General features: G+C 43.6%; 1 protein-coding gene across 1 annotated transcript in view; it reads right to left on the minus strand.

The window, feature by feature from the left end:
- The window catches only part of LOC112267067 (solute carrier family 12 member 5a), a 301110-nt gene that overhangs the window by 44493 nt on the left and 241786 nt on the right, over positions 1 to 14831 (minus strand). The window contains 8 exon segments of the mRNA XM_024445133.2: positions 9411 to 9529; positions 9979 to 10153; positions 10444 to 10501; positions 10928 to 11026; positions 11534 to 11701; positions 12160 to 12371; positions 13076 to 13307; positions 13310 to 13322. Coding sequence (XP_024300901.2) covers positions 9411 to 9529; positions 9979 to 10153; positions 10444 to 10501; positions 10928 to 11026; positions 11534 to 11701; positions 12160 to 12371; positions 13076 to 13307; positions 13310 to 13322 — 1076 coding nt within the window.

Raw genomic sequence — 14831 nt, forward strand, 5'->3', positions numbered from 1 at the left:
GAGCCATGACCAGCCTTTCAAAGCTTTTCATGGCTACAGACTTCAGTGCTATGGGTCGGTAGTCATTTAGGCAGGTTACCTTAATGTTCTTGGGCACAGGCACTATGGTGGTCTGCATAACCCTTGTGTAGTCTTAACATTCTTGTCCTAAGGGTAAAAAATGACCCGCCTTCACTAATCCCCTAAAATAAAGCAGCTTAATTGAATTTTAAACCCCAAATCTATTTTGCATGAAGAAACAACCTGTCATTCATCACAAACTTTATGAATATCTGGGTTTTCCCTCTTCCCAATGCAGAAAGACTGCATTTAATCAGTGGACACCACTTGTTTTTATTACAACACACCTGTCATAATTGTTTTCTTGACTAAAGTAGAGGTTTATTATTATTGTTATTATTGCTAAAGGTCCTGCATAGGTGTAAACATATTTTTTAGCAAAATTAATCACTTGTATAGCCTAAGAAAGTAGCAGAAATGTGCAGAAAGTAGTTTTGAATGCATTTTATTGAAGGGAAACAATGAGTCTTGAACTTTTTTGGCAACATAGTGATATATTCTTATATACTGTACAATGAGGAATTCAACTACCAAATACGAGTAAATTTTAACCATTGCCCCCACCCACAAGGTGTATAAACAACAACAATAAATAAGAATAAAATAAGATAATAGATGCAAAACAAAAACGTGAAGAATATAAATCAATCAACTCTAATTAGCACATGTAGGACAGTATGTGTGACGTTCACTGTCTTCAAACTCCCTGTCATAGATGAGCCAAGGTGCAGGAACTGGACCGTGGATCATCGCCGGAGGCTCTGGACTGGGACCCCCCGCTGGAGGCTCCGGACTGCAGACCGCCGCTGTAGACTCCGGACTTGTGGATCATCGCTGGAGGCTCCGGACTGCGGACCGTCGCTGGAGGCTCCGGACTGCGGACCGTCGTTGGAGGCTCCGGACTGGGGACCGTCGCTGGAGGCTCCGGAGTAGGGACCGTCGTTGGAGGCTCTGGACTGGAGACCGTCGCTGGAAGCTCCGGACTGGGGACCGTCGCTGGAGGCTCCGGACTGGGACCGTCGCTGGAGGCTCCGGACTGCGGACCGTCGTTGGAGGCTCCGGACTGGGGACCGTCGCTGGAGGCTCCGGAGTAGGGACCGTCGTTGGAGGCTCTGGACTGGAGACCGTCGCTGGAAGCTCCGGACTGGGGACCGTCGCTGGAGGCTCCGGACTGGGGACCGTCGCTGTAGGCTCCGGACTGGGGAGCGTCGTTGGAGGCTCCGGACTGGGGACTGTCGCTGGAGGCTCCGGACTAGGGACCGTCGTTGGAGGCTCCGGACTGGGGACCGTCGTTGGAGGCTCCGGACTGGGGACCGTCGTTGGAGGCACCGGACTGGGGACCGTCGTTGGAGGCTCCGGACTGGGGACCATCGCTGGAGGCTCCATGCCCTGGATTTTCACTGCAGGCTCCGGGCCACGGACCATCACCGGAGGCTTTGTGCCATGGATTATCACTGGAGGCTTCGTGCCATGGATTATCACTGGAGGCTTCGTGCTATGGATCATCACTACAGGCTCCGGGCCATGGATCATCACTGGAGGCTTCGTGCCATGGATCATCACTACAGGCTCCGGGCCATGGATCATCACTGGAGGCTTCGTGCTATGGATCATCACTACAGGCTCCGGGCCATGTAGTATGATTCGATCTTAGTCCTGTATTGACGCTTTGCCTGTTTGATGGTTTGTTAGAGGGCATAGCGGGATTTCTTATAAGCTTCTGGGTTAGAGTCCCGCTCCTCGAAAGCGTCAGCTCTAGCCTTTAGCTCTGTGCGAATGTTGCCTGTAAACCAATGGCTACTGGTTGGAGTATGTACGTAGGGTCACTGTGGGGACAACGTCATCAATGCACTTAATGATGAAGCCAATGACTGATGTGGTGTACTCCTCAATGCCATCGGAGGAATCCAAGAACATATTCCAGTCTGTGCTAGCAAATCAGTCCTGTAGCTTAGTGTCTGTTTCATCTGACCACTTTTTTATTGATCTAGTCACTGGTGCATCCTGCTTTAATTTTTGCTTGTAACCAGGATTCAGGAGGATATAATTATGGTCAGATTTCAGATTTGCCAAATGGAGGGTAAGGGAGAGCTTTGTATGCGTCTCTGTGTGTGGAGTTAAGGTGGTCCAGAGTTTTTTTCCCCTCTGGTTGCACATTTAACAAGCTGATAGAAATTTGGTAAAACATATTTAAGTTTCCCAGCATTAAAGTCCCCGGCTACTGGGAGTGCTGCCTCTGGGTCAGGGTTTTCTTGTTTGCTTATGGTGGAATACAGCTCATTCAATGCTGTCTTAGTACCAGCCTCTGACTGCGTATGTACTATGTAAACAGTTACGGAAAATACAGATAAACTCTCTTGTTAGATAGTGTAGTCTACAGCTTATCATGAGATACTCTACCTCAGGTGAGCAATAGCTCGAGACTTCCTTAGATATCATGCACCAGCTGTTATTTAGAAAAAATACATAGTCCGCCTCCCCTTGTCTTACCAGATGCCGCTGTTCTGTCCAGCATATAACCAGCTAGCTGATAGTGTTGTCGTTCAGCCACGACTCCGTGAAGCATAAGATATTAGTTTTGATCAGTCTCTGATCAGTCTTCTCCTTGTATGAGCTGAAAATTTAGAGGGACGGCCAGGTCTTGGTAGATTTGCAGTGGTCTGATACTCCTTCCATTTCAATATTATCGCTTGCACAGTGCTCCTTGGGATGTTTAAAGCTTGGGAAATCTTTTTGTATCCAAATCCGGCTTTAAATTTCTTCACAACAGTATCTCGGTACCTGCCTGGTGTGTTCCTTGTTCTTCATGATGCTCTCTGCGCTTTTAACGGACCTCTGAGACTATCACAGTGCAGGTGCATTTATACGGAGACTTGATTACACACAGGTGGATTGTATTTATCATCATTAGTCATTTAGGTCAACATTGGATCATTCAGAGATCCACACTGAACTTCTGGAGAGAGTTTGCTGCACTGAAAGTAAAGGGGCTGAATAATTTTGCACGCCCAATTTTTCAGATTTTGATTTGTTAAAAAAGTTTGAAATATCCAATAAATGTCGTTCCACTTCATGATTGTGTCCCACTTGTTGTTGATTCTTCACAAAAAAATACAGTTTTATATCTTTATGTTTGAAGCCTGAAATGTGGCAAAAGGTCGCAAAGTTCAAGGGGGCCGAATACTTTCGCAAGGCACTGTAATTAAATTGAGGCTTCACAAAGCATTTATCAACTTGTCATGCATCTTGGCAGAGCATTGCAATGCCAGGATAGTGGGTTATATTCCCAGGACCACCCCATGCGTAAACATGTTTACATGCATGACTGTAAGTTGCTGTGGATAAAAGCGTCTGCTAAATTGTATATATTATATTATATTATATTACTCTAAAACATTTCTAGGATGGCTCAACCTTTTTCCCTCCACTGCATTGCCAATATTGGATCAGACCTCAACTTTCCACAAAATGCTGTGCTAAAGGACGACTCACACTCTAAAGTGCAGTCATGCACAGCTAAAGATGATGTTTTCCCAAATTCCGTTTTCTCGGTTGAGGTTTTACAGGTTTTAGATTCCCCCCCCAAAATGCTGGTTTCCACACACTTTGATTTTCTGTGTTCAGAACAATGCTTAAACCACATCAGAGGACAACATTTGAGGTCTTGGAAAAATGTAACAAAGTGTAGTTGCCTTTTAATTCAGTGTGCATGCCCTTCACTGTTGTTTGGTTAGCTGTGTTTCTGTAGAGCAGTAGGTGCACATGTGATGAGTTTGCAAATCACTGCCCACTTGTGGTGTCACTTGACAGCAAAAAAAACCAAGTAAGTTAACCTTTATTCATTGAAGTTTAAATTAGTTTGTAGTAGTTAAATGTTGAGTTCAATTACATAGCTACCTCCAACGTTATCGTCACAGCAATTGCTAGCTAGCTAGCTAAAGAACATTTGTCTAGATAGCAGTCTCAGCTAAATAATACATCCCCCTATATTCAGCAACATCTCATAGTCATGTCATGAGATTTGTAAATTAAAGAGGAATATAATAATATGAATCAAATGGAGTTTCCCATCTCCCCAAAGCACAGAAATGCCCGTATCCAGGTGGTGTGAAAAAGGCATTTCCTAAAAGACCTGCTAACTTTCAGGCAGAGAGGCAAGAACCAAACGTCCACCAGCTCAAGAACAAGCTACACTGTTCACAGCCCTATGTAATGTTCAATGACGTTGCATTGCTGGACTTTTTTAAAAACTTAATGTATGTGTATTGTTTAAACATTTAAAAATGAAAGGACATTTATGGTTTAAATGTTTATTTGATTTAGCTGTTAGTGATAATTCCCTAACTGTTAATACATTTGTGTCAACATCATTAAGCCTTTATGTACAGTACCAGTCTACATTTTTGGACACACCTACTCATTCCAGGGTTTTTCTTTATTTTTACAATTTTCTACATTGTAGAATATTAGTGAAGACATCAAAACTATGATATAACACATATGGAATCATGTAGTAAACAAAAAGTGTTAAACAAATCAAAATATATTTGAGATTTGAAATTTTTCATAGTAGCCACCCTTTGCCTTGATGACTGCATTGCACACACTTGGCATTCTCTCAACCAGCTTCATGAGGTACCAGCGTCACCTGGAATGCATTTCAATTAACAGGTGTGTCTTGTATAAGTTAATTTGTGGAATTTCTTTCCTTCGTAATGCGATTGAGCCAATCAGTTGTGTTGTGACAAGGTAGGGGTGGTATACAGAAGATAGTTCTATTTGGTAAAAGACCAAGTCCATATTATGCCAAGAACAACTCAAATAAAGCAAAGAGAAACGACACTCCATCATTACTTTAAGACATGAACGTTTCTTCAAGTGCAGTCGCAAAAACCATCAAGCACTATGATAAAATTGGCTCTCATGAGGACCGCCACTGGAAAGGAAGACCCAGTTACCTCTGCTGCAGAGGATAAGTTCATTAGAGTTACCAGCCTCAGAAATTGCAGCTGAAATAAATGTTTCACAGAGTTCAAGTAACAGACACATCTCAACATCAACTGTTCAGAAGAGACTCTGTGAATCAGCCCTTCATGGTCGAATTGCTGAAAAGAAACCACTACTAAAGGACACCAATAAGAAGAGGAGACTTGCTTAGGCCAAGAAACACCAACAATGGACATGAAATGGAAATCTGTCCAAATCTGAGATTTTAGTCTTTTCATTTTTTTGGTTCTCTGCATGTGTGGTTCCCACCATGAAGCATAGAGGAAGAGGTGTGATGGTGCTTTGCTGGTGACACTGTGTGTGATTTATTTAGATTTCAAGGCACACTTAATCAACATGGCTACCACAGTATTCTGCAGCGATACACCATTCCATCTGGTTTGAATTCAGTGGGACTATAATTTGTTTATCAACTGGACAATGACCCAACACACCTCCAGGCTGTATAAGGCCTAATTGACCAAGAAGGAGAGTGATGGAGCGCTGCATCAGATGACCTGGCCTCCACAATCCCCCGACCTCAACCCAATTGAGATGGTTTGGGATGAGTTGGACTGCAGAGTGAAGGAAAAGCAGCCAACAAGTGCTCAACATATGTGGGAACTCCTTCAAGACTGTTGGAAAAGATTTCAAGGTGAATCTGGTTGAGAGAATGCCAAGAGTGTTGCAAAGAGTGGCTACTTTTTTTAAAACACTTTTTTCATTACTACATGATTCCATATGGGTTATGTAATAGTTTTGTTGTTGCTATTATTCTACAATGTAGAAAATAGCAAAAATAAAGAAAGACCCTTGGATGAGTAGGTGTGTCCAAACTTTTGACTGGTACTGTATATATAATGAATGACCAAAAGTGTCTGACTTCATAATAAGTATAGCATCATATGATACAAGGCATTTATGTGTTATAAATGACCAAAGGGGTCTGACTTTAAAGTAATTACAGCGTCATGCAATATAGAGTCTTTATGGATGTGTTATGAATGACCAGCCTTTATGGATGTGTTATGAATGACCAGTCTTTATGGATGTGTTATGAATGACCAGCCTTTATGGATGTGTTATGAATGACCAGCCTTTATGGATGTGTTATGAATGACCAGCCTTTATGGATGTGTTATGAATGACCAGCCTTTATGGATGTGTTATGAATGACCAGTCTTTATGGATGTGTTATGAATGACCAGCCTTTATGGATGTGTTATGAATGACCAGCCTTTATGGATGTGTTATGAATGACCAGCCTTTATGGATGTGTTATGAATGACCAGCCTTTATGGATGTGTTATGAATGACCAGCCTTTATGGATGTGTTATGAATGACCAGCCTTTATGGATGTGTTATGAATGACCAGCCTTTATGGATGTGTTATGAATGACCAGTCTTTATGGATGTGTTATGAATGACCAGCCTTTATGGATGTGTTATGAATGACCAGCCTTTATGGATGTGTTATGAATGACCAGCCTTTATGGATGTGTTATGAATGACCAGCCTTTATGGATGTGTTATGAATGGCTGAAGGTGTCTCACTACAAAGTCTTCGTATTCCTCTTCTGTTCTGCTGGAGACCAGGGCTTGACTACAACCTGTTACAATGGTGCCAACATTTTGTGGCTGATCTTTCAGCGGGGGGGGGGAAGGTGAACGTGTCAAGGACCCTGACTGGGCCCAGCACCACATGGTATGGCTTGTTATATTGTTGTGTCAAAGACCTGACTGGGCTTAGCACCGCAAGGTATGGCTGGTTATATTGTTGTGTCAAAAACCTGCCTAGGCCCTTCACTGCATGGTATGGCTCATTATATTGTTGTGTGTGTGTTTGCGTACTGAGGAACATGTATCTTACAGACAGAAGAAGGACCGTTTCAATTTCCTTATCAAGATAAGTGTTTCTTGGTCTAATGTCATCACCAGGCTATTGCGCACACAGCACATACATATAAGCCTGGGATATCAACCATTCAAACTTGGCCTTAGTCGGAGTGATCATAGAATTCATCGGGAAAAATATGTGGACACCCCTTCAAATTTGTGAACTCGGCTTTTTCAGCCACATCCGCTGCTGACAGATGTATACAATCGAGCATACAGCCATGCAATCTCCATAGAAAACACTGGCAGTAAAATGGCCTTACTGAGGAGTTCTGTGACTTTCAACGTGGCACTGTCATAGGATGCCACCTTTCCCGACTAGAGCTGCCCTGGTCAACTGTTAGTGCTGTTATTGTGAAGTGGAAAAATCTAGGAGCAACAATGGCTCAGCCACAAAGTGGTAAGCCACACAAGCTCACAGAACAGGACCGCAGAGTGCTGAAGTGAGCAGCATGTAAAAATGGTTTGTCCTCGGTTGCAACACTACTGAGTTCCAAACTGCCTCTGGAAGCAACGTCAACATAAGAACTTTTTGTCGGGAGCGTCATGAAATGGTTTTCCATGGCCGAGCAGCTGTACACAAGCCTAAGATTACCATGTGCAATGCCAAGTGTCAGCTGGAGTGGTGTAAAGCTCGCCGCCATTGGAGCAGCGGAAATGCCTTCTCTGGAGTGATGAATCACGCTTCACCATTTCGATTTTAAACCTAACCAAAACTAATGAAGGTCAAGTTTTATGTGTTGGTCCACCAGACCACCCGTGCATCTGGGTAGAAGTGTCTGGGAATGAGATTAGGTGTAATGTGACTAACATGACTTCACTTTAGAGCGTGTGTCATCCTTCAGCACATGTCACCCTTTATAAAGCACATGTTTATTTCACATTCGAAACAGTGGGTTATGTCACATTTGACATTGGTGATTATGTCACACAGTCATGCCAGATTTATGAACCCTTTATAAAGCATGACCTACTGTTACAGATGCTTTGTAACACATTTATGTGGTTCTTATGAAGACATTATGAAGACTTTAGGAAGCCTGTATAAGCTGAACGTCATTTAAAGTGGGATCATTTATCAGGAGTCCTCTAGCTATACTGTTGCCAAGATAATCCATCCACCTCACAGGTGAGGCATATCGAGAGGTTGATTAAGCACCATGATCATATACACAGGTCATTCTAAAAATGTGCAGGTTATGTCACACCACACAATGCCACATGTTTTGTCTCATGTTTTGAGGGAGCGTGCAATTGGCATGCTGACTGCAGGTATGTCCACCAGAGCTTTTGCCAGAGATTTTGAATGTTAATTTCTCTACCAACATTGTTTTAGAGATTTTGGCAGTATGTCCAACCGGCCTCACAACCGAAGACCATGTGTAACCACGCCAGCCCAGCTTCTTCAACTGCGGGAACGTCTGAGACCAGCCACCTGGACAGCTGATGAAACTGTGGGTTTGCACAGTCAAAGAATTTCTGCACAAACTATCAAAAACCGTTTCAGGGAAGCTCATCTTCGTGCTCGTCATCCTCACCAGGATCTTGAACTGACTGCAGTTCGGTGTCGTAACCGACTTCAGTGGGCAAATGCTCACCTGCTGATGTCAACATTGTGAACAGAGTGCCCCATGGTGGCAGTGGGGTTATGGTATGGGCAGGACAACGAAAACTGTGTTTATCAATGGCAATTTGAATGCAGAGAGATACCGTGAAGAGATCCTGAGGCCCATTGTCGTGCCATTCATCTGCCACCATCACCTCATGTTTCAGCATGATAATGCATGTCGCAAGGATCTGTCAAAATTCCGGGAAGTTGAAAATGTCCCAGTTCTTCCATGGCCTGCATCCTCACCAGAGCATGTTTTGGATGCTCTGGATCGACGTGCACGACAGCGTGTTCCAGTTGCCGCCAATATCCAGCAACTTCACACAGCCATTGAAGAGGAGTGGGACAACATTGTGCAGGCCACAATCAACAGCCTGTGTCGCGCTGTGTGAGGCAAATCGTGATCGCACCAGATGCTGACTGGTTTTCTGATCCACACCCCTATTTGTTTTATGTATCTGTGACCAACAGATGCATATCTCTATTCCTGGTCATGTGAAATCCATAGATTAGGGCTTAATGAATTCATTTAAATTGACAGATTTTTAAATATGAACTGTAACTGTAAAATCTTAGAAATTGTTGCATGTTGCTTTTATATTTTTGTTCAGTGTATGTGTTTAACTTTATTTTAAGTGCTAAGATCTAATTTGTCCATTGTCTGAAGTATATATCATATTTACAGTGTGCATATTAGACAGTCCATTTTGGTACAGGATGAGTGCACTTCAGCACTCATCAATAGGGCCAGGAGTTTTTTCTGGGCCCTAGTTATAGGCTGTAACTAGGACCCAGATTTTTTCCCAGGCAAGGTCCTGTGGTGGGGAACAACACCTGGTCCCGCTCATAGACACTCACATGGAGAGGATGGGGGCCACTGCGTCCAGGGAGGCAATGAGGATCCCTATCTCACAGATACAGGCGGTCAGCAGCAGGGCCCAGGTGGGCTCCCCATTGGCCTTCCCATGGCCAAACACCTGGCAGACACATCACACACTGAGATGTTAGAGGGGATAGAGTTACAACATACATTAGTTATTCCATTATTTCAAAGCAGATTGTATGTACTGTAGATGTAACAGAGGTTTTTCAGTGAACCACGCTCACGTGAGACCTGACCCTTGCCTGGGACCTGAAGATGAACATTAGTGTACACAGACACCAACCATCAAAATTGAATGTGAATGAAATAATTCGTGAGAGAGGGCAGGGAAGTCCAATGTCACCTGAGACTGATATGAAACATGTTGACAAACCAACATAACAAATGTACCCAGATCAGTGCTAATTGCTGAATGCTGACAGATAGATCATAACAAATGTACCCAGATCAGTGCTAATTGCTGAACACTGACAGAATTATGAAAACAAATGGTCCCAGATCAGTGTAAAATGCTAGAATGTTGGCAGAATGACTGAGACTGACCCGTAGGATGGGCACGACACCATCCCTGGAGATGGCCTGCATGAGACGCGGGGCGCCCGTCAAGCTTTGAAGCCCCGCTCCACAAGTGGAGAAGAAGGAGCCAATTACAATCACCCACGGGGATGGCCAGGCCAAGGTGCCAATGACCAGGTTGCCATTGACTCCCTCTCCAAACCTGAGGGAGATGGACATGACACCCAGCCAATCAGACATGAAGAAAGGTAGGAGGAGACACAATTACCTGGGTCCTATTGATTAGACACCAAACGGAAGAAAACTGACTAAAACAGGGAGGGTCTACCTGGACCACAACTGCAGTAAATGTGCTCAATTTTTGTTTAAAACATGTTCTGTTGAATACGAACCAGGTATAGCATCCCTCATCTAGTACCTGAGCACTGGAAAAGCTTGACTGAGAAATGTTGAAACAATTGCAGGCATGTTGGCTCATTATGCATAACTTACTTGTCCCTTAGTACCACTCCATCGATACAGGCACCGAACAGGACCACAGCGGACATGTCTATAAGGTCACATTAAGGAAAACAGACAGACCCACGCTCATTTTTAGCACATAGGGACATATCCTCACGTATCTCTGCTATGTCTGCACATTGAGAGTTACATAAGTACACAGTTCGACAGTACTGTTACTGTTGGGTTATGTCTGATGTATTGCGGTACATGATGAATTGCTTTTGTTCTGTAATGGTTACTTTGAGATAAAGAACAACACGGTTTATTTGAAATTGCTTTCATGGAGTTATCGTTTCGACATAACAAGCTTGAGGCTAAAGGCCCAATTCAAACAAACCTAATATATATTTTATGTTGAAAAGTCAAATAAAAATGTTTTGTATAAAATAGAGCTCGTTTACTGTTGGTAGATGGCATGTGAGCGACAGCTAAAAGCCCATTGAGTCCAGAAACGGGAGCAGTAAAAGGATACACACGAGTGAGGTAGTGGTGATGGCCATGATAGTGCCGATGGGGATGGACTTCTGCGCGTCACGCAGGTCTCCAGACCGGTTGGATCCGGCCATGATCCCTGTGAAACACAAGAAGAGAGGTCACTTTAGAAAAACTCCTGCTCACACAATAACCTCTGCACATTTGCGTTTCAGTCCGAGAATTGTTTTCAAAACACAGGCAGAGGTCTATAAGAAAACTGGTGGGCTTAGAAACTCACACAATAGCGTGTGTATGTCGATTTGAAACCTACTTTCCTTTGTCAAATTACCACAACTGAAAAATACAGCAAATTGATCCTTCTAATGACAAACAACTGGTTTTTGTGTAAAAAAAAAAATCAGGACTTCAGATGAATCTTTGACAGTATCGTAAAATGTTTCAATAAATTGACACACATCTCCCCTATCTAGATAAAAAATATTTTTTAAAAACAACAAAAAAGGGTGATTATTTTCCCTCGATCCCTTGCGTCCTCTCTTTTCCTTGAGATCCACCCTTGGTGAATTCACCCTTTGAGGATGAGAGGAATGAGTTTCAGCTCTGTGTCTCTTCCTCTTTGCATTATCCTTTCCTGTCAGCTGACCTGTGACGGAGGGAAAGTAGATGCCGACCAGAAGGGTGAAGAAGCTGGTGATGTCAGCCAGGACATAGCGGTTGGAGTTGGTCAGAGTATCATCGGGGCCCTCCACGGTCGCAATCCCGATCTTGGCCACCAGATTGCCCTTCTCCAGGTAATTCCCAAATAGGTTCTCTGTGTGTGTGTGGGGGGGGGATAAAGGGAAAGAGAGTGAGGGGGTTTGGAGAGAGAGAGCGAGAAAGGGAGGGAGGAGGGAGAATATTATTTATAATCGCTTGACCTTTAGTTCCATCGTACAGTACATACAATGGGGTGGCAAATAAACAAAGTGCAGTATGCTTCCTGCAAGAGCACGCGGATATGTTTCCTGCATGTGTGTGTGCAAGCATGTGTACTGTACTGTAGGTACAGTGACCTGAGTGTGGGTGGACCAGAACAGTGCATGTTATTTGTGCTGTAGAATGATAGTAGTTATAATAATATAATATTATGTTAACCTTTTAGCAAACACTTTTACGTATTTTACGTATTGGTGACTCTGGCAGCAATAGAGCCCACAATCCTGGCATTGCAAGTGGCATGCTCTACCAACTGAGCCAGAAGAAGACTAATAGTCAACTGTGTTTGGTCACCTTTGAGGATGCCGCTCATGACCCCAGGGATGCCCTGGATGAAGGACACGTTGTTGTTGGCAAAGTACTCGTCACAGGTGGCGTTGAGGAAGGGAGTATCGCAGAAGATCTTCCACAGCTTGGTGGTGACTGTGCCGTTGCCACTCTCCAGTGTTTTGGCGCACACATCGAACCCTTTGGAGATCAGCGGGCGATTCCCAAGCATACAGACTCTGCGCAGCAGGGGAGATGTGTTAGTGTATTAGTTTAGTTTATTAGGATCCCCATTAGCCACTGCACATTCAGCAGCTACTCTTCCTGGGGTCCACATAAAATGTACAAATACACAACAAAGTACAGAACAGTTATCGACAAGAACAACATAAGCTACACATTACTTGTGTTAGTGTGACGACCGGGAATCAAACCCCAACTGCCCATGCAGACAACTTTAGACTCGAAAGACTAGGCTAGAGTCAAAGACTAGGCATTGGCTTTGAGAGCTAGCATAAGTCTGTGGGTATCAGTCCCCATATTGAACAGAAGAGTCCTCCCTACTCAATATGTTCCATTTGTATTTAACCCATCTGCTTTGGTGCATTGAACATCATTTCTATATATTTTCAATATACTTCAAATCGTCTTAAAATGGGTGAACATGTGGTCAAATTATATTGCAACAAAAGTCTCAAAACCCAAATCCCCCATATGGGCCACAATTATATAAATAAATAAATGACATCAAATATGATTCACATCACACCCACATTGCTCAAGTTCGGCTCAGCCCCAATATTGAAGAGTAGCTTGGTCCCACATCTGTTTGTTCTGTCTTTCCAACTCCTATGGTCATTCTCATGTGACAATGGCCATAGGACTTGACAAGACGACACAAACAGATCTGGGAGCAGGCTAATTGAACAGTAGGGGCCCTTACGGGAAGTCAGGCGGTTCGATGGCTGTCTTGATGACTCCGGCATACACGGCCAGGATGGAGAGTATGACGCAGGCTAGAAAAAGCAGGGCCAGCTTGTTGACGTACTTGACCCCCACGAACACCACCGTGGCCATGAAACTGAGCACAATAGTGCCATACACACGCATGTTGTTCAGCATCGCCGCCTCCGCCTCGGCCCCCTCCAGACCCTCCATCTTAAAAATGGCCGCCTGGGGAGGATGTAGATCTGTAAGGGAGGGGAAAGGGGGAGAGAGGAGAGAGAGAGAGAGAGAGAGAGAGAGAGAGAGAGAGAGAGAGAGAGAGAGAGAGAGAGAGAGATGACAGTTATATAGGACATGTACTTAATGTGTCCTAACAATTGTATGAAATTATTGACTTGAAGCTCTTTGTGCCAACATGGTGTACATTTTTGAAATTCTACTGTTCTTCTCTCTTAAACCAAGTTTGCCAACCTTGTCTGTATATGGCTATGTTCATAACATAGTGTCCTTTCCCTATTGACTGAGGAATTTTAAGGATGAAACAGCGTTGAAGGACAAAGCCTATGAGCAAGAAAGAGAGACCCAACAGTGACAAACAGGACTGTCAAGATCACTCTGCAGAAGAGACGGTCAGAGGTTTCCAGAGAACGCATAGAGCCCCGGGTTGATTATCCCTTTTATACCAAGGCTATAATTAAGCAATAAGGCACGAGGGGGTGTGGTATATGGACAATATACCATAGTTAAGGGCTATTCTGGATACAGCCATTAGCTGTGGTATATTGGCGATATACCACAAACCCCAGAGGTGACTTATTGCTGTTATAAACTGGTTACCAACGTAATTAGAGCAGAAAAAATACATGTATTGTCATACCCGTGGTATACAGTCTGATATACCACGGGTGTCAGCCAATCAGCATTCAGGGCTCGAACCACACAGTTTATAATTTAACACATTTGCTGATAGAAATGTTATCAACATCCACTAAAGTGGCTACAGTAGTTGCTGTGGTAACCAAACAAACATACTTGTTATTTGTATTCTGAAGTTGCTACCCAAGCGGACTTGTCGTTAGTTATTTTGTCATGTTTTGATCCAGTCGTTAATTCGATTCATTCGACGTTGCTATGCTAAACAAATCATTGGCGTGTTCCTAGCTAGCAGAGATTCAATGATGATGAGAGACAAGAACTTCAATAAATAATAATTGTATAAATATCCAATGGGCTTGCATAGCCCACACTGCACTGGTTAATGAACGAATGGCATTCGTTATTTATTGGGCTAGCTAGCCTACTGGCACGGGAGAGGTCACATTTGTAAAATGTAACATTATTGTACAGTTTGTAGAGGCAGAAAGATAGGCTTATGCAACCCTCAACTGTTGCAAACCAAATAAACTCAGCAAAAAAAGAAACGTCCCTTTTTCAGGACCCTGTCTTTCAAAGATAATTAGTAAAAATCCAAATAACTTCACAGATCTTCATTGTAAAGGGTTTAAACATAGAGCCCGGATCTCAATCCCATTTAGCACATCTGGGACCTGTTGGATCGGAGGGTGAGGGCTAGGGCCATTCCCCCCCAGAAATATCCGGGAACTTGCAGGTGCATTGGTGGAAGAGTGGGGTAACATCTCATAGCAAGAACGGGCAAATCTGGTGCAGTCCATGAGGAGGAGATGCACTGCAGTACTTAATGCAGCTGGTGGCCACACCAGATACTGACTGCTACTTTTGGTTTTGACCCCCCT

Source organism: Oncorhynchus tshawytscha, linkage group LG02, assembly GCF_018296145.1.
Source record: "Oncorhynchus tshawytscha isolate Ot180627B linkage group LG02, Otsh_v2.0, whole genome shotgun sequence".
Classification (NCBI taxonomy): Eukaryota; Metazoa; Chordata; class Actinopteri; order Salmoniformes; family Salmonidae; genus Oncorhynchus; species Oncorhynchus tshawytscha.